The sequence below is a fragment of the Nansenia antarctica genome (genome assembly GCF_963989245.1).
Source record: "Nansenia antarctica genome assembly, chromosome: 3".
Classification (NCBI taxonomy): domain Eukaryota; kingdom Metazoa; phylum Chordata; class Actinopteri; order Argentiniformes; family Microstomatidae; genus Nansenia; species Nansenia antarctica.
Window position 1 is genome coordinate 26,378,379 of NC_137688.1, and position 20,000 is coordinate 26,398,378.

The 20,000-nt window shown below is 47.0% G+C and overlaps 1 protein-coding gene across 2 annotated transcripts in view; it reads right to left on the reverse strand.

Moving 5' to 3' along the window:
• Positions 1 to 20,000, reverse strand: part of gria1a (glutamate receptor, ionotropic, AMPA 1a) — a gene marked incomplete at both ends in the record, with an annotated part of 90,695 nt that overhangs the window by 50,983 nt on the left and 19,712 nt on the right. Inside the window, 2 exons of one of the 2 annotated variants that reach the window (XM_080526672.1) lie at positions 5,617 to 5,861; positions 12,205 to 12,444. In XM_080526672.1, the coding sequence (XP_080382798.1) occupies positions 5,617 to 5,861; positions 12,205 to 12,444 (485 nt within the window). Of the gene's footprint in view, positions 1 to 5,612; positions 5,862 to 12,204; positions 12,445 to 20,000 lie in introns of both variants that reach the window. The other variant, XM_080526671.1, reaches the window with a different exon arrangement.

Here is a 20,000-nt window from a genome sequence, read left to right on the forward strand (position 1 = left end):
AAAAAACAGGGACAGAGAGCACAGAGGGTGGTGTGTGTGTGTGTGTAACCAAACAGCAGCACCCTGCCATTATGTGTAGTGACCTTGCAAAGTTCAGGAGACATGCACGCACGCACGCACGCATGCACACACACACATACACACACGCATACATACAAACGCACACACGCACCGTGACGGGGGGGTAGGAAGACATTTTAATAGCAGGACTGAGCGAGATCATGAATACTCATGATATACTTATTCCTGTAATCTCATTTGATGCATACAGATTAACCTTACACATAGCTGTTCACATACAGTAAAACATTATCTGAGCAACGGCTAAAAGCAGTAGGATACAATGGAATTCAGCCTTGAGGTTTTAACAGGAGCAGGGTGTGTTGGTAGTCTGCCACCTCTGACCACAGGGGTGAAACTCGAGGAGGCCGACAGAAGCTTTGTGTCTCCATTTTAGAAAGCCTATTTTCTGGACCAAAACAGTGTTTCATAAATGAAATGTTTCTTTCATTCCCTGATCACTGCCGATGAAACATAGTCATTAAGAAAGAGCATTACAACGCTTTTAGAAAGCTTTATTGTTACATAGTCGACCTTTAAAGGGGCAATCTAATTCAATACATACATTTTTCCCTTTTACAGTAAATGAACGGTACATAGCCATTGATTCTTGAAGGACATACCTTATAATGGGCTCAGGGGCTCAGTTCACAAGCAATGTACATCTAAACAGACACGGCATAGCTTCAAAACATGGTTACAACGCTCATGGCCATCTCATGGGTGGTCAGTGCTTGCACCCATAGCCCTCTTTATGAAACTAAGGTCATGTTCTCACATGAAAGTCTGAATCATGAGCCGGAGCAAGTGGATGACTTCACAACATTGTTGCATCAATTATTTCTCTGATTTGCGTTCTCACAGCCCTTTATGTAAACGAAGTAACATACGCAATCGAAGCAACAGATGTGATAGTTGATTGGTCAGAGAAATTGAAAATTGCCCGTTCGTCCCGCTCTCATCCAGAGCTGTTGTTTTCCTACGGACAGCCTCGATGCGTCGTTTCGAACCGGAGCGAAACCACCCTTTTCAAGCGGAGCATCCGTCGGATGTTTGCTCCGGGAGCGACTTCGAATGCGCGTTTTCTCTCAGCTCCAAACTACGCAGAGCGAAGCGAATTTGATCCTAAACACCGATTCCAAGTGAAGCAAACGTTCTAGTGAGAACACACCCTGGGAGTGGTTCCATTTCTCCAGCCGCGTCCCTCAGCTGTTTACCCAACCAGTGACAGCAGGAGACCTCTTTGTTGTTGTTGTTGTTGTTGTTTGAATCCCAGATTCAAGGAGAAAAGGGTTTGACAATAATTGGACAACAATCTGTCAAACGAACGCATTGAATGCAGATACGATTCAAATGAGCCTGTTGTTGTTATTGTTGGTTGTTGTTGTTGTTGTTGTTGTTGTTGTTGTTGTTGTCGTCGTCTCCTAGACCTCCCGCCCCTCCCCCCTGAAGACCTCCCGCCCAGCAGGTAGTGATGAACGGCTGCACGGTGACATTGTTTGATTCTGTTTTCTGTCCAGGCCATCAGAAACAGACATTCTCATCACTCACATGCTCAATCTACCAGTGCCCCCCCCCCCCCCCCAAGACAAGTGACCGAAAACAAAAAAAGCCTGCACACGGAATCGACAGGTCCGTGACGAAGGTTACCGCCGTCTGGAAAAAAAGAGACTATTTTGCGGTGGAATAAAAAGCACTCGGCACTATGCTTAGGTTGCGTAGCGGGTTAAGCGCTGACCATGTAACCGCAGGGTCCCCGGTTCGATTCCGGCCGGGGACATATCCTGCATGTCATCCCTCCTCTCTCTCTCACCCATCCTTCCTGTCTAAATCTTCACTGTAACCGTCAATAAAAATGAAAAATATGAGTGGGACTGCCCCACAAAAAAGAAAAAAAAAGAAAAAAGAAAGCACTCGGGAGCAGCAGATCCTGTGTGCGGCAGTTCTGTCTAGCCCTCGTAAAGGATATGGTACGGCTAACTAGCAAGTGTCATCCTCTTTCTAGTGTGTTAGTGTGTGGTGTCTTTGGGGTAGGCAGGGGGTAAAGAGGGGGAATAGGGCGGGTTTTAACACTAGAACAGCCATGAGCCCTGGGAGTAAAGAAACATGTTATATCTTTGCACTCAATCAAATGTCAGGACCCTCCTTTCATGACTTTTCCTAGATATGTGCGTTCTACCACCCAGTATCCTTACATTTTAAAAATCACATCAGGATAAGCTAGTATAAAACAGTTTTGCCGTTTTTCTGTGTAGGAAGCAGGCTAATTAGCAGCTTGAGCATTGTAAAGAGGGCCCCGAGGCGGCTCTTTTAGTAGGTAAAAAAGGCACGGCTGTCAGAAACACTGACACAGTTGCTCATAGGAGACACGTGAGAGGCCTGAGGTCTGGGCAGGATGAGTGTGTGTGGTGAAGATGTCTCTGAGACAGCGTTGCACCATCATTACTGTCTGGACAGGGACCAGAGGAGTTAACACTACAACAGCCGTGCCTATTTTACCTACTAGTAGAGCTGCCTTGGGGGTCAAATAGACCCCCTTTTTAGAATGTAAATCTGCTATTTAGACACAGAGATCACTAGAGGGCACTTCTTTTTTTAGCCTGCCTCCTACACAGAAAAACTTCAAAACAGCTTTATACTATCTTATCCTGAAGTGATTTTGAAAATGTAAGGATACTGGGTGGTAGAACGCACATATCTAGGAAAAGTCATGAAAGGAGGGTCCTGAAATTGTACAGAGTGCAAAGATAGTTATTTTTTTTACTCCCAGGGGTCACCGTGACCCCTCACGGCTGTTCTAGTGTGAAGATGTCTCTGAGACAGCCTTGCACCATCATTACTGTCTGGACAGGGACCAGAGGAGGAGTACATGACCTCACCTCATGTTTTTCCACACATTTTTTATCCCCTGTGTGTGTGTGTGTGTGTGTGTGTGTGTGTGTGTGTGTGTGTGTGTGTGTGTGTGTGTGTGTGTGCGTGTGTGTGTGTGTGTGTCTCTGTATGTGTTTGTGCGTGTGTCTCTGTATGTGTGTGTGCGTGTGTCTCTGTATGTGTGTGTGCGTGTGTGTGTGTGTGTGTGTGTGCGGTGCAGAAGCAGGGCTCCAGGCCGTGACAGACAGTGGCATTAGTTATTAACTGTGACCCCAGCACAAGGCACGCTCTGCGGCACAGCCCGGAGCTAGGAAAACCCAGGGAGAGGAGGGGAGAGGAGGGGAGAGAGGAGGGGTGGGGAGGGGAGGGGAGAGAGGAGGGGAGAGAGGAGGGGAGAGAGGAGGGGAGGGGAGGGGACACACACATGGCATGAAGGTCTCTGAATAACTTGTGTTATGCAAATGTGTGAGAAAAGTACTTTCTGTGTGTATGCATATGCCTGCATCTGTGTGTGTGTGTGTGTGTGTGTGTGTGTGTGTGTGTATGTGTGTGCATATGTCTGCATCTGTGTGTGTGTGTGTGTGTGTGTGTATGTGTGTGCATATGCCTGCATCTGTGTGTGTGTGTGTGTGTCTGCATCTGTGTGTGTGTGTGTGTGTGTATGTGTGCATATGCCTGCATCTGTAGGTGCATCTGCATCTGTAGGTGTGTGTGTGTGTGTGTGTGTGTGTGTGTGTGTGTATGTGTGTGTGTGTGTGTGTGTGTCTGCGTGTGTGTGTATGTGTGTGCATATGTCTGCATCTGTGTGTGTGTGTGTGTGTGTGTGTGTGTGTGTGTGTGTGTACAGTGGGGCTGGCTACTTTAGAGGCAAAGAGCAGATCTCAGTGATGGATGGCGGCTGTCTGACAGTAGAACTTCTGGGGCCACAGCTCCTGTAAAATGGTGAGCCATCAATAACCCTCACACAGAGTAGCCTTCACTGTGTGTGTGAGTGTGTGTGTGTGTGTGTGTGTGTGTGAGAGTGTGAGTGTGTGTGTGTGAGAGTGTGTGTGCCTGTGTGTTTGTACGTATGTGTTAGTGTATGTTTTTGTGACTCACCGTGTGTGTGTGTGTGTGTGTGTGTGTATGTGTGTGTGTGTGTGAGTGTGAGTGTGAGTGTGTGTGTACGTATGTGTAAGTGTATGTTTTTGTGACTCACTGTGTGTGTGTGTGTGTGAGTGTGTGTGTGTGTGTGTGTGTGTGTGTGTGTGTGTGTGAGTAATTGCTAAGCCATGATCCGCCATCCCCCCGGCAGATGAGCGGAGTCACTAAGTGTTTCTCCTGTCGCGGAGGAATCTCCAGCTCCAAATGTCAACGCTGCGTTATGCCTCTCAGCTGTCCTTGATCCTCTGGGAGACTAAACGCCACACAGGACGACCTCTGGACTCATTTGTTCTCTCATTTGACTCATCCTGCTCTACTATCTCTCTATCTCACTTTCATCTGATAACGATCTGCAGAAGCCTTGTTCGGTGGATTATTTGATATGGAATTAATGTTTATCATCGTGTCTTTGAACAACAGAACAATAATCCCTCAAAAGAACTCCTTTGAGGTCGAGGCCAATTCCATTACGCTGTGATTGAATTTTAAAACGCTGACTTAAACCTGAATCGAATCGACCGCGACCTTCAGTTAGTACTAGGTGCTACAAGGCGTAAATGAAAATATAGATTGGGAAAGATTTTTTTTTTTTTCCCCCTCTCAACGTAGTACACCTTAAGACCTGCGAAGGGGGTCTACGATCAACTGTTTGTTCTTATTAATATTCACCTCATTGTATTTTTGGTGGATGTGTTCATGTTGTTAAGCATGTTGTGACAATTGTCTTTGTAAAAAAAGTGCTATACAAATATACATCAGATTTATTGATCGACTGATTGTTTGAAAAGCGCTATCGATGTAGATCAGTGGAGGCTGGTGGAGGTCACAGGCGGAGGATGGACTCATTATAATGCAGAGAACGGAATGATTAATGGTATCAGACATGCGTATTTGATTCCTCATTCCATTATGTGCATTACAATGAGCCCCGTCCTCCGATGTCTACCTCTAGACGTCTACCCCTAGACGTCTACCTCTAGACGTCTACCTCTAGACGTCTACCTCCAGACGTCTACCTCTAGACGTCTACCTCTAGACGTCTACCTCTAGACGTCTACCTCCAGATGTCTACCTCCAGATGTCTACCTCCAGACGTCTACCTCTAGACGTCTACCTCTAGATGTCTACCTCTAGACGTCTACCTCTAGACGTCTACCTCTAGACGTCTACCTCTAGACGTCTACCTCCAGACGTCTACCTCTAGATGTCTACCTCTAGATGTCTACCTCCAGATGTCTACCTCCAGATGTCTACCTCTAGACGTCTACCTCTAGACGTCTACCTCTAGATGTCTACCTCTAGACGTCTACCTCCAGACGTCTACCTCTAGATGTCTACCCCTAGATGTCTACCTCTAGACGTCTACCTCTAGATGTCTACCTCTAGACGTCTACCTCCGGACGTCTACCTCTAGACGTCTACCTCTAGATGTCTACCTCTAGATGTCTACCTCTAGATGTCTACCTCTAGATGTCTACCTCTAGACGTCTACCCCTAGATGTCTACCTCTACAGTAGATGTCTACCTCCTGCCTCCACTGACGTAGAATCTATTCCTAAGGAGGGGGGGGGGGGGATGTGAGCGGTGGGAGGTGTTGGGTACCTTCCTGAGGATGGAGGTGAGTCTCTCGGTCTCACAGTCGATGATGATCTGGCCCTCCTTCCGCTTGTCCAGGTCCTGGAACACCTTGAGGAAGGACGCCTCCGTCATGGTCTCGACGTTGACGGAGGTCACCAGCCAGTTCTTCTCCGCGGCGGTGTCCAGAACCTTCTGCAGCACTGACAGGCCTGCAGCGAGAGGAGAGAGAGGGGGTGGGGGGGGGGTTCAGAGATCAATTAGGGATGTTACACTTTTGATGTTTTGACTTGCTGCACTGAGAGAACAACAACACACATGGGAAACGCCTGACCAGCAAACATGATGTTGAATTGGTTATGGTTAGGGTTAGGGTTAGGGTTAGGGATAGAGTTAGGGTCAAATATAGGTTTTGATTCAGTGGGATACCAGTGGGATACTGGTCAGCAAGGTTCCCTTTAGTCTCTTCCGCCACAGTGTGAGAAAGGTTACAGATGATCTAGCGTCCTAGCGCATTCCATCAGCTGTGAAGACAGGCTTTTCACTGAGCATCACCCTCCTTTACTCCCATAGGTTCATTGTAAACACAAGCCATTAAGGTCTGTTGACATCGCATGTACTGGAACACATTCTGATTTGATAGTGTGTGTGTGTGGGTGGTTATAGCCGCCTAGACACTGGCAGTAAAAAAAAAAAAAGTCATTAAGATTTGAGAACAGAAGCATCATCCCTAATAGACACAAACCGTTTGTGATCGGTTACCTTATTCCAACCTTATTCCTCCCAAACTCCTTGGGAAGCCACAGGAGCAGATTAAAGCCCCAGCGGGATGGTTCATTAGGCCAACTGGCATGCACAGGTGGGTTGTTGTTACAACACTTACCGAGCTAGGCTGAATAATCACCACACACACACTCACAGACGGTACCATCACAGCTATCCTATCCCCAAGCACAGATTACACACAGCCCACTCCATTAAGCTGTCACCATAGGCTGCTAATGCACTAAAGCATCATGGGTGGGGGGGGGGGGGGGGGGGGGGGGCGGGGCAGAGCTAGAGTGACCAATGAGGAAATAAGAGAGCGATTAGAGGGCACATTGATCCTGGCTTCAGATTTACAGTGTTGGAGTCTGGGAAAAAACAGCAGTCTATAATAATACGACCAATCCAGCGTCACCCCTCCGAATGCACGGGACAGCTGTTCCCTAACGTAAACAAAGCTTTTAGCAGCAAACGAACGGAGCCATTACGGGAAACAAATTACAGCCATTATACAAGATCAGAATCACAGCTAAGGGATGTAGCGGCGTTCCTGTAGAGTCAGGTAAAGAAGGCTGGCGAGACTGGAGTTGGGGGGGGGGGACCGGCACATGCATACATAGAACCCTGTTTAGCATACGGTTACCACACGGAAACGGGTTTGATTCTATCCATGCGTAACTAACCAGTCAGGGACATAGTGGGGAAAAGTGATGGATGCCTAAACGCTCGGAGGCTCAGTGGAAGCGTTCCAGAGGGGGGAGGGGGGGGGGGCGGTGTTTTTTTTTCTCCAAGTGGTTTATGACACCTGATAAATATGCTCATGCCAAATCAGACATAAATCGTTTGAAGAATATGGAAAATGCCTCTTCTCGGAACCTACCAGAAGCGTTTAAACGGAGGCCGCGCCACGACAGCGTGTCAGTCAAACACTCTGGTAAACACTGAGACCGACGGCCTGTTTCCTTGAATATAATGTACGATCTCTCCAGGCCATTCCTGGCGCCTATCTGTCTTTCCGTGCCAGGTCATTAAAAGAACTGAAAAAAGATGGATGAGGGTTCAAACAGGCTATAAGATTGAAGTAGATGGTAATAAATCAGAAACCAAGAGGACTTGAGACCAGAAGCCATACAGTAGACGCACGCGTGACAGTAACATAGAGGTTGGAGAATATACTACTACGCGTACTGTTATTGTACGGCAAATGTCCATCGCGAGTCTCTCACGGGTGAGTAACGTTCCTGACAGGTCACGCGAGGTCTCTGAACCTGAAGATTGAACAGGAACAGTGAACTGTCATTGCTTTGTTGTAAGGTCATTGGGGTTCTATATGTCCATAATGGAGGGTACCCATTGAAACACACTGACAAGCCTTTGTGAAAGCCTGATTTCAGGACCACGGACAGTTCCTCAAGCCACGCTCTCTCATCAGCAGGGGTCTCATTTCAAAAATTGTGTGGAGGGTTGATGGGAAAAGGTTGCGTGACGTGTGGACAGACGGCGGTTTCCCTTTATGAATCACACATCAACTCTAAATGTCGCACCCTTTTAATGCCCATACACAACGGTATCCATTTCAAAGCGTTTCTCCAGTTTCATCCTTCTGCCATCGGAGTCGCAGTTGCTAATTTCTCCAGTTTACGTGAGCACGTACGCATGGGTCAAAGTATCCGTGGAGGACCGCGCACTCTCCCACCAAATTTGTTTTTTAGAAATCCCAAAATGTGTTTAGAAAGTGACGTCAGCCTTCTTTTGTGCATACGCAACGTTTATAAATTCCAGCTTGCCTTGTCCTTCCCTGCCTGCCTTCCATCCTTCCTTCCAGCTTGCCTTGTCCTTCCCTGCCTTCTATCCATCCATCCATCCTTCCTTCCTTCCAGCTTGCCTTGCCTTCCCTGGAGAGAGGAGAACATTCCTTTCCCAGTAAAAAATAAAACAAAGCAAAAAAAAGAATTAAAATGAGACACGCTTTTGTGTTTTGTTTTTCTTTTCCGTTTCTGTCTGTTGCCCAGTAACACAGTCAGGCAGATGTTATCTGTGGGGGGGGAAACTACTCAAATCCCTGAGACGGCAAGAAAATTATGGCAACACTCACCTTGATTTATTGCTGTGTACTCTTTCACTCCAGCTAAAGCTGGAAATGTGATATATATGTGATATTTATAGGGAGGTTCTAACAACATTAACACTGCAAAAGCTTTTGTCTCAGTTAAGGTGGCAAAAAAATGCAATTGAAAAAGAAAAATGCTTCGAGGTGCTGCAATGTACATACATACAATTCATAAATACACACACACGCACACACACACACACACACACACACACACACACATACACACACACACACACACACACACACACACACACGCAATGAGGCACATACAGTCAGACAACTTCAGGAACACAGCCAATAAACCTAGATTTTCTTAAAGGCTTAAAATAACCTTGTGGGAGGGGCCGCAGCAGACTAGTATCCTGGCAACAGGAGGACTGTGATATGGATTCCAGCAGTCTCCATCCCAACACTCAATCACATGGGGGGTAATGACCCTGCACACACACGCACACGCACACACACGCACACACACACACACACACACACACACACACACACACACACACATTCAAACCACACACACACACACTCAAACACACACACACACACACACGGACGCACACACACATTCAAACCACACACACACACACACACACACACACACACACACACACACAGGGTAATGATCCCAGAGTCTCTGACCATCCAATGAAGGGATCAAGAGAGATAGAAACATCAAAGGGACATGTGTGACGCAGCAGCCAGCATTCATTACCAGGCCCAAGCCCCTGCGTGAAATCTCCCCTGTCACCATCCCATTGTGTGTCCTGACAGAGGGGCAGAGTGACAGCTAGCAGAGGCTTAGCTTTGTTTATTAATCTGACTTCATTCAGCTGTTCTGCCTCAGGCAAATGCCCGACATCTCTCTTTTTGTCAGGCTCCAACACACACACACACACTCCACTGTCATGCTCCAACACACACAACACCTGGGACAGATGTCACTGCATTATGGCAAGGCTACAGCCGATTGGGTAGGCAGCCACTGCGAGGAGAGGTGTGTGTGTGTGTGGGGGGGGGGGGGGGGGGGCGTACAGCACACCTGGTGTTGACAGGTCCGTCAAGCCACTCTCTTCACGCATGTTTCTGTAGAGTGGTGAAAAAGGTTCGCTGAAACAGTACGCTGCAATATGTTTTTCACATGCGTCGGTGAAGGCAACAATATGCTTTGTAACAGCTTTGTCTATAAGCACAGGGGGTTATTATAGTGTGTAACTACCCTTCAATTGAAGCATCTGTTAGGCTGGTGCAAGTCAATATTTCTTTGTGTGTTGGTTTTCGTCTCCTCCGTGTTCAGATACTGACTAGAAATAGACGATTGGAAAATACTTTTCAGTGTGAGGAGGATCGAATGGCTTCCTTTGACCCCCTTCGCTGTCTCCATGGTAATATTGGCGAACGACTGCGGTTGGTATGACGACTGTGTGATGATGCTTCCCAACTGCCTTGAATGTGATAAGAGCCGCAAAGACCTCACATCATGATAACAACGATCTGAAACAGCAGCCCTGCCGTCGCTGGTATAGGTCAGAACAAACAGGGTGATAGAGCGTTCTCTGTCCACCACTGATTCAACAGAACCCGTGTCTCTGTGATCTGTGACACCGAGGAAAAAGCGAGGGTTGGGCGAAATGTTTGTCCTGAAATCTAGAATCATATTATTTCATTCTCTCCAGTGGTGTCGTCTAGTTTTTTCTAGTGGGTATACTGTGATTTTTCCCTCCCAGCCTCATATCGTTCATTTCGGCACACCATAAAAAGAAATCTGCGCCCCCTGTCTAACGTTCTATATATCTAACATGACATGTTATAAGGCTGATCTGTGCATGATAGTGCTGCATTTTGACATATTTCATGTCGCATCTCCCCCCTTTGATGGTACTGTAAATGACAGTCCCAATGGTCCACAATGGTCGTAACACAGACGTAGACTATACCACTGATTCTCTCCCCACGATTAAACCGGGGAGGGGACTGTGGATCGGTCCCCGTCCCTTCATATGTACGTAACGTATGTTCATATGCCACATACGATATCTCAAATACCAACTGGGACAAGGACTGCGTTTACATGCACACCATATTCCTGTATTAAACGGAATATGCTCAATATTCCGATTGGGCAAGAGTCATGTGAACACGTACCGAACCCGATTATGGCCATATTCCGATTCGACAATATTCCGATTAAGACCCCTGGCATATGCCTGTTTGAATCGGAATATTGTGACATGTAAACACCTTAATCAGAATATGACCCTTTTCGGATTATTCAGTTACGTCTGCGCATGCTTGATTCTCCTCGAGGATGCAATCCTGGGTTGTGTTGTTGCTAGGGACATCTAGATACACTCCTGGGTTGAGTTGTTGCTAGGAACAGCTAGATACACTTGTTCGCCATTTCTTGTCACTCTTGTCTTCCAATGTTGAGGACAAAGTGGATCAGCAGGAGTGTTGTAGTTAAATTGTGGTTCAAAAGCGCAAGTAGGAGAACACAATAACGGAGGACTATGTTGGAAACAAGCATTATGGCTTAGCTGTGGGTTAACGCCCGCACAACGACCGCAACCAAGCTACCAACACTAACGTTACTATAGTAACAACTATTGTCCCGCCGAACCACGGGAATATGCCAATTAACCTGTTAACAGAATATCCCAGTTGCTACAGCGCATGTAAACACCTTATTCTGAATATTACAATAACAAATATTGACCTTAATTGGAATATGGTGTGCATGTAAACGCAGTCAATGTTGTCGAAACTTAGGTGAATGATATGTCTTGCAATAGACATTGACATTTACAATAAATGAAGTACGCTGGTTGGCCAAAACAGTGTGCTATGGTAAACAACTGAAACTCAGAAACTACACTGATTGGCTGTCGGGGGGACAACATGTTTACTGTCCAGTGAGTGCAGAGCATCGTCTTTCTTTCTTTTTTTCTTTTTTTAAATATTCAGCCATGACCCAGAAAGCACCAGTTGGAGGAGAGCACACACACACACACACACACACACACACACACACACACACACACGGTTGACATCTTAGTAAACTCATCACATATCACCGCAATCGTAAAAATGGTAAATGGACTGCACTTAAATAGCACCTTTATCCAAAGCGCTTTGCAACGGCCCCTCTCATTCACCCATTCACACACACATTCACACACCAATGGCGGCAAGCTACCATGCAAGGTGCCGGCCGGCCCGCTCACTGGGAGCAATTTGGGGTTCAGTGTCTTGCCCAAGGACATTTCGACATGTGGCCAGCCGGGGCTCGAACCGCCGATCTACCAACCTTGCGATGATTAGACGGCCGGCTCTACCTCCTGCGCCACAGCCGCCCCCGCCCAAATCTTAAATGTAGGAAGTGTACCAGGGAGGTATACCAGCAGAGACAGGACGTGAGCTTAGAATTATAAGGGTAGGGTAGTTCAGAGATATTGAGCGTCAACGTTTTTACATTCCATTATGTTTGGTGAGATGGAACCTTTGTATTTTGTGAATTACTAACTAAAAAAAACATTTAAAAAATAACACCACACAGGCATTAATAAACACCTAATAGATCAGATTATGTAAAAAACTACATTTTGAACAAAAATGGAGATAGAACCTTATAATTCTAAAGTCACAAGGAGTGTTTGACCCCCTCCAGCCCTTACCTGAGTCAGAGCTGTACATGTAGACAAACTTGTTCCAGCGGTAGTGTTCTATCAGGCCCACCAGGGCGTCCTGCAGCTCCGGCCTCAGCTGGATCACAAACTGGTTGGCCGTCTCGATGGGGAAGGAGGGCGTGACGAAGCACACGTGGAGCGCCCCGCAGAAGGACATCAGCATGTTGACTGTCTTCCTGTCGTACAGGCCGATGATGGCGTACACGCCTTTGGAGAACTGAGAGCAGACTAGAGAGAAGGAGAAAGGGGGGGGGTTAGGCATTTCCATTTGACAAAAGGAATCAACAAACCAAACAACAAAAATCACTCAAAACCTTCCAAGACATCCCTTTGCTTTCAACACAACAATAAGCTACTCAGAGTCATCAGTGTTGACCCGAGGTGTGAAACAACATCCCCCATAATGTGACAGCAGTGGAACCTGGAACAAGTTGGCAACCGACCATATGTTCAGACTTTTATTCTGAAAAATGTACTACCTAGTTAGTGTAGTGGGGATTACTCACTGAATCCATTGTATCGCAATGTTTTGGCTTGACTAGCGAGTGTGTCATTGATTTTCAACAATGTTTAAATATAGTTATTTTTCGGAATAAAAGTCATTTTCAACATTTTGATTGGTTGCCGACTTGTCCCCGGTTTCACCTGCTGCTGTCACATATACTTTTTTTTAATTGCAGTACACAGAGCAGAGAATGTGTCAGGTTGACCTGCCTGTCTGCCTGCTTGTCTGTCTGTCTGTCTGTCTGACTGTCTGTCTGTCTGTCTGTCTGCCTGCCTGTCTGTCTGTCTGACTGTCTGCCTGTCTGTCTGTCTGCCTGTCTGTCTGTCTCTGTCTGTCTCTGTCTGACTGTCTGTCTGTCTGTCTGTCTGACTGTCTGTCTGTCTGTCTGTCTGACTGTCTGTCTGTCTGTCTCTGTCTGACTGTCTGTCTGTCTGTCTGTCTGTCTGTCTGACTGTCTGTCTGACTGTCTGTCTGACTGTCTGTCTGTCTGCCTGCCTGTCTGTCTGTCTGTCTGTCTACCTGTCTGTCTGTCTGTCTGCGTGCGTGCCTGCCTGCCTGCCTGCCTGTCTGTCTGCCTGCCTGTCTGTCTGTCTGTCTGTCTGCCTGCCTGTCTGTCTAGCGTGGAGGTAGCAGAGTGGAGGAGTGGAGAGGTTACTCAGCCTTCTCAGGGTCTCATTGGCGTTTCTCTGACAGCAGGGCCTCTATTAGCGGGTCTATAGTGCCAGCGCTAAACGGACGCGAGGCTAAACACAAGGCCTATTGGCAATTAACGTTGGCGGGAACAGGTGAAACACGACTGTGCCGTCATCACGCCTGGCTTGAATCATGACAATAAGAGAGAGAGAGAGAGAAAGATGAATAGACCGAGATAAGAGATAGATAAGCGCTTTGTTGCTCCCCGAGGGGGAAATGAAGGCATTACAGTAGCTCACATCACAAACAACATCAACAACAACAACAAATAAAGGGACAATCGAATAATAGAATAATAGACATCGGAAACATAGTATGATTTAACATCCCGTAGCCATGGTGAACGATTGCGGTCGGTATGACGACTGTGTGATGATGCTTTCCGACTGCCTTGAATGTGATGAGAGCTTCAAAGACCTCACATAATGATAACATAATGATAACATAATGATAACATAATGATACCAAGCATCTGAAACAACAAACAACACCACTATACGCTGATAGAGATGAGAACACACAGCGGTCCGTCGGTCAGGTAGTTTGTAATCCAGGAAACAATGGGGGAGTCCACCTGCATCCTCAGCAGGTATCCACAAGTAATAAGGTAATAAGGGCTGTATGATTTGTTTGTTTGTTTGTTTATTTGGATCCACCATTAGATACAGCAAATATGCAGTAGCTATTCTCCCTGGGGTCCTCATACCATACTTTCAAACAATTTTTCATCTTAAACACTTAAATACAGACAATACACTTCCATAACATTCATACATACATACATACATACATACATACATACATACAGTACATTAGCTCTATTATTTTCATTTTTAGTTGAAGACAATTTAATAACGAAATAAAGAAAAATAATACAGAAAGAAAAGTGGAGAGACAACAACATAACTCTCCTTACCCTTGGGATCACAAGATAGCTCAATTGGTGATGTTATGAGCATTGAAAAATCGGTCCTTGAAAAATGTATTTAAAAATATATGAAACAAATATTTCAGACACCGCCTAAGTGCCACCGCCCAGCGCCCTTGACAGTGCACCCCCCCCCCCCCCCCCCCCGACAAAGCATTAGACTGCTTTATACACCGTTAATATATCGCCCTAGGGGTCCTGCTTTCCTTTTACATGATAACCTGCTTCCTTTCTCAGTCATATTTCAGTCGTTTCTCCATTGAGAGAAAGTGAACATCTTTCAGTACTTTTATGGGTTGTTTTTTTTCATAATAGGATTTCTCTCTCTTTCCATCTCAGTAATACTGTACGATACTGTAACGGCCCTGTATAAGGCCCGGTAGCAGCTCTGCCAAGGGGGTTGAATGGCGCCCCAACATGAGGAGCATCAAAGATAAATGGTAAATGGACTGCACTTATTCGGTTGTTAAGTCGTGACGTTTTTCCGTGTCCAAAGTTGGCTGAGGCGCTCTCTTCGAAATGCCTCAGTAATAATAATAATATAATAACTTTATTTGTATAGCACTTTACATCAAAGTGCTTTACAATAGGTAAGAAGCAGTTTAAAACAATTTAAAAGAACTATTTGAATTTAAAAACACACAATTTTGAAGCACAAATACAATAGGTAAAAACAAAAATTTTAAACAATTTAAAAACAACTATTTCAATTTAAAAACACACATAATTACAACAGCACAAATACACAGCCTATGACATGTAGACAACAGAAAACAGGTGGGTCTTTAACTTATTTTTGAACACTTTCACTGATTCTGCCTGTCTGATATCCAGTGGAAGACGGTTCCAGAGAGTTGGTGCACGGAAGGAGAACGCACGCTCACCGATTGTCTTTTTTCTAACTCTAGGAATAATGAGCAGGGCAGAGCCTTGTGAGCGCAGAGCCCTTGAGATCACATATGGGTCGAGAAGGTCCTTTAAATAAGAAGGCGCAGTGTCATTTATAGCTTTGTATGTTAGTAGCAGCATCTTGAAATCTGCTCTAACATGGACAGGGAGACAATGAAGGGAGGCCAGCCCTGGTGAGATATGGTTGTATTTCTTAGACCCAGTCAAAATGCGAGCTGCAGCATTTTGGACCATTTGTATACCATGGAAGCTCTTTTTTGGCAGTCCTGACAAAAGGACATTACAATAATCTAGCCTGGATGTCACAAAAGAATGGATCAGAACATCAGCATCTTCAAAAGAAAGGATTGATCTAATCTTAGCAATTCTTCTGAGGTGAAAGAATCCTATTTGTATCACCCCCTTTATGTGAGGGTCAAATGTGAGGCTCTGATCCAGAATGACACCGAGATTTTTAACCTTGTCCCTGCACTGGATGACACAGTCATCCAAGGTCAAAACAAGACGATCACTTGGATGAATTAGTCTAGCTGGACCGAATTTTATAATTTCAGTCTTGTCTGAATTTAATAGCAGAAAGTTCGCTGATAACCAGCCCTTTACAGCAGCCAGACAGGTCTTTAACGTAACTAAGTCTGAGACATTTCCTGCTGTTATAGGCATATAGTTGTAAATCATCAGCATAACAATGAAAAGCAAGACCAAAAGAACGCAAGATCTGACCCAGTGGTGCCAAGTACAGTGAGAACAGCAGAGGGCCCAGAACGGACCCCTGTGGGACTTGACTGCCCGGGATGCAGACAATACATTATTGTGTAGAACACATTGGGATCTATTTAACAGGTATGACTCTAGCCACTGGAATACTTGGCCTGAGATGCCAAACAGGTTCCTGAGCCTATCTAGTATGTGATGATCTACTGTGTCAAAAGCAGCGCTCAGGTCCAACAATAAAAGAACAGATGTTCGACCGTCAATAGCAAGTCATTTACCACCTTAGTGAGTGCTGTTTCAGTAGAATGGTTGGTGCGGAATGCCGACTGTAGTGGCTCAAACAGATTATTAGAAGACAGAAAATCTACAAGCTGTTTTGAGACCACTTTTTCAAATACCTTAGACAAAAAAGCCAAATTCGAGACAGGTCTATAACTTGGCAGTGAGAGTGGATCTAGACCCGGTTTCTTTAATAGGGGTTTAACCACTGCAGATTTAAAAACAGGCTGGGAAAACTCCATTTAAGAGAGATAGATTGAGGATAGATAAGACATAGGCTCCTAGAGTTGACCAAAGATCCTTAATAACCCAGGCTGGTAGCGGATCCAGGGAGCAAGTTGTAGATCTAGAAGCCACGACCACCTTAGTCAGATCATCTAATGAGATGGACTCAAACTCAGAGAAAACATGTCCTGAATAAGGGGGCACAATGGCACCAAAAACTAATCCCCCCATGGATGGCTGTGGTATCCTGGCTCTAATAGCCTCTACTCTGTCATCAAAAAAGTCAGAAAATAATAATAATTCATTATATTTATGTAGCGCATAAAAGGCTCAAAGACCCTGACAATATGGGGAAAACGGGAAAGTGCTGTGTCCCTCGTTGTATGAATAGATCCGAGTCAAAACAATTATTTAACTATTCTACCGCTATAGTACTCTGGTACTCTGGTGCGGGGAATTTCTGGTTTGGACCCGGAAATTGCTAAACGTCACGTTTGACATCAGACTTAACAACCGAATAGCGCCTTTATCCAAAGTGCTTTACAACGGCTTCTCCTTCACCCATTCACCACACATTTACACACCAATGGCGGCCAAGCTACCATGCAAGGCGCCGGCCCGCTCATTGGGAGCAATTTGGGGTTCAGTGTCTTGCCCAAGGACACCTCGACACGTGGCCAGAGGATCGAAACCGCCGATCGAAACCGCCGATCTGCCGACCTTGCGATCATCAGACGCCTGCTCTACCTCCTGCGCCACAGCCGCCCCGAATACGAAGAGGTGTGTGAGGGACGTGAATCACTTAGGTATCCAGTGACGCGTGAGGGTGCAGTCTCCCGAACTGAGGGGGGGTAGTGTTGTATAAGGCATGTTAGCGACCCTGTATAAGGCATGTTAGCGACCCTGTATGAGGCCTGTTAGCGGCTCCGCCAAGGGGGGCTAACTCTCTTGGTGTCGTAGCTAACACGGCCGGTGTGTAAGCGGAGGGTTGTGAGTTCCATAACCGCTACTCTACCCCGCCGCCGTTCGCCACAATACATCCTAGCTGCTTTTTTCATTGCTTCTTGTTACAGCCAAAATGGCTTCCATCCGTTTCCTTCCATATTGTGTCTTGCTTCCTTTATGTTCCTCCTGCACACCCGCTCCTCAAGGTGGAGGAGGGCTATCTTGGCTAGCGACCGCCGCTCCACTATAGTGCTAATCTATCTTTGCCCTCGCAGGCAGGCCTGGGCTGGGTGATTTCGGCCGTGGCTCACGTTTCGGAGCCTCACGTTTCACTGTAGTCACAAAACAGATTGAAGTCCCAGCCTGTCCCCAGCCCAGGGCCAGCTCACAGTGTGGGGCTTGAGGTCTGAGAGGAGGGAGGGAGGGAGGGAGGGAGGGAGGGACAGAGATGGCCCCAACCCAACAGGCCTGGTCCGTCACAGCTCAGCATCCCCCAGGCATGTGTGTGTGTGTGTGTGTGTGTGTGTGTGTGTGTGTGTGTGTGTGCGTTTGCGTTTGCCTGTGTGTGAGTGTGTGTGTGTGTGTGTGTGTATGTGTATCTGTGTGTGTATGCATGTGTGTGTGTGTGTGTGTGTGTGTGTGTGTGTGTATGAATGTGTTGTGCGTATGAATGCACGTGAGAGAGGTAGAGTGAAGCCAGCCTCTCTCTCTCTACTGCTCCAAAAGCGTAGTGACTCACCCAACATAAAGCAAGGCCTGAAATAAACATTTTGCACCTCACCCCTACTGAAACAATAATAGACCTCTCTCTCTCTCTCTCTCTCTCGACGTGAGGAAAATGAACAACATACAGATACCCTGTATGCGTCTATGAATTTTCACACTCTTACAGTTAATCATTTTTCCCCTGCCAATCTACGACAGGGCTTAAAGGGTGGACTTAAAGGGCCTGCTCTCATAGTTTGTTTGTTAAGCATGAATGCGTGTTGGTCTGACAGGTAGCGCGTAGCCCCTGCCTCAGACCGCCCCTGTGTTGTGGAGGGGGACAGGAGCAGGTTGAGCTATTGTAACCCTTGTGTTAGTCTTAATGAGCAGGCTGTGTTGCTATAGGAGCGGGCAAGCAGTGTTACTGGAACTACAGGAGCGCTCTGTGTGTGTGTGCGTGGTCGTGTGTGTGTGTGTCCTGTAAACTGCTAGAGAACAGGGAGGCAGGTTGTGTGTGTGTGTGTGTGTGTGTCCTGTTAGTGTAGCTGTGGGAGAATAATGACAGGTGGGGTCAGAGACTCTGAGACTAACAGCGTTGCTAAAGACCCTGGCAACACCTGTCCACTCTGGCAAGCTGTCCTCCCCTCTCCTTTCCCAAACTGTCCTTTCCTCTCCTCTCCTCTCCCCTTCTCTCCTCTATCCTCCTCTATCCTCCTCTCCTCTCCCCTTTCCTCCTCTCTCCTATTCTTTCCCTTCCTCTCCTCTCCCCTTCTCTCCTCTACCGTCCTTTCTCTCCTCTCATCTACCATCCTCTCCTCTCCTCTTCTCTCCTCTACCGTCCTCTCCTCTCCTCTCCTCTCCCCTTTCCTTCTCTCCCTATTCTCTCCTCTCCCATCCTTTCCTCTCCTCTCCTCTCCCCTTCTCTCCTCTGTCATCCTCTCCTCTCCTCTCCCCTTTCCTCTTCTCCCTTTCTCTCCTCTACCGTCCTCTCCTCTCCTCTCCCATCCTTTCCTCTCCTCTCTCCTCCTTTCCTCCTCGTCCTCTCCTCCTCTCCTCACCACATGCAGGTACACGTCCGTGCGTCCCCCTCCTCTGTTTGTGCTTGGTACAGCTGTTCCTGTCCACCGCCACAGCGTGAGGCAGATATCAGGTGACAGGAGCGTCTCTGCTGGCTGCCGGGGCCTGAGTGTGTTTGTGACAGCCTTACGCTGCTGTGTGTGTGTGTGTGTGTGTGTGTGTGTGTGTGTGTGTGTGTGTGAGTGGTCATGTGTGTATCCTGTTAGTCTGAGTGTGTTTGTGACAGCCTTACACTGCTGTGTGTGTGTGTGTGTGTGTGTGTGTGTGTGCATGGTCGTGTGTGTGTCCTGTTAGTCTGAGTGTGTTTGTGACAGCCTACGCTGCTGTGTGTGTGTGTGTGTGTGTGTGTGTGTGTGTGTGTGTGTGTGTGAGTGGTCATGTGTGTATCCTGTTAGTCTGAGTGTGTTTGTGACAGCCTTACACTGCTGTGTGTGTGTGTGTGTGTGTGTGTGTGTGTGTGTGCATGGTCGTGTGTGTGTCCTGTTAGTCTGAGTGTGTTTGTGACACACTCCGATTTCTACCTTCCCCAGCCTCCCCCCCCAGCCTCCCCCCCAGCCTCCCCCCAGCCTCCCCCCCCAGCCTCCCCCCCAGCCTCCCCCCCCGGCTCCCCCAGGCCTCGTTATCAGGCTCGTCACGAGCGGCGCACACTTCGACGTCGAACTCTAACCCTAACCTGACCTTTCACCTTCACCTACACACCCATACACATGCACACAGTGGATTTGGTAGAACTAGCTCACGCCTCATGTGGCAGCAGCTGGTGAAACCGGGTAACGACGGGGACCGCCAACCGTCGGACCGTTC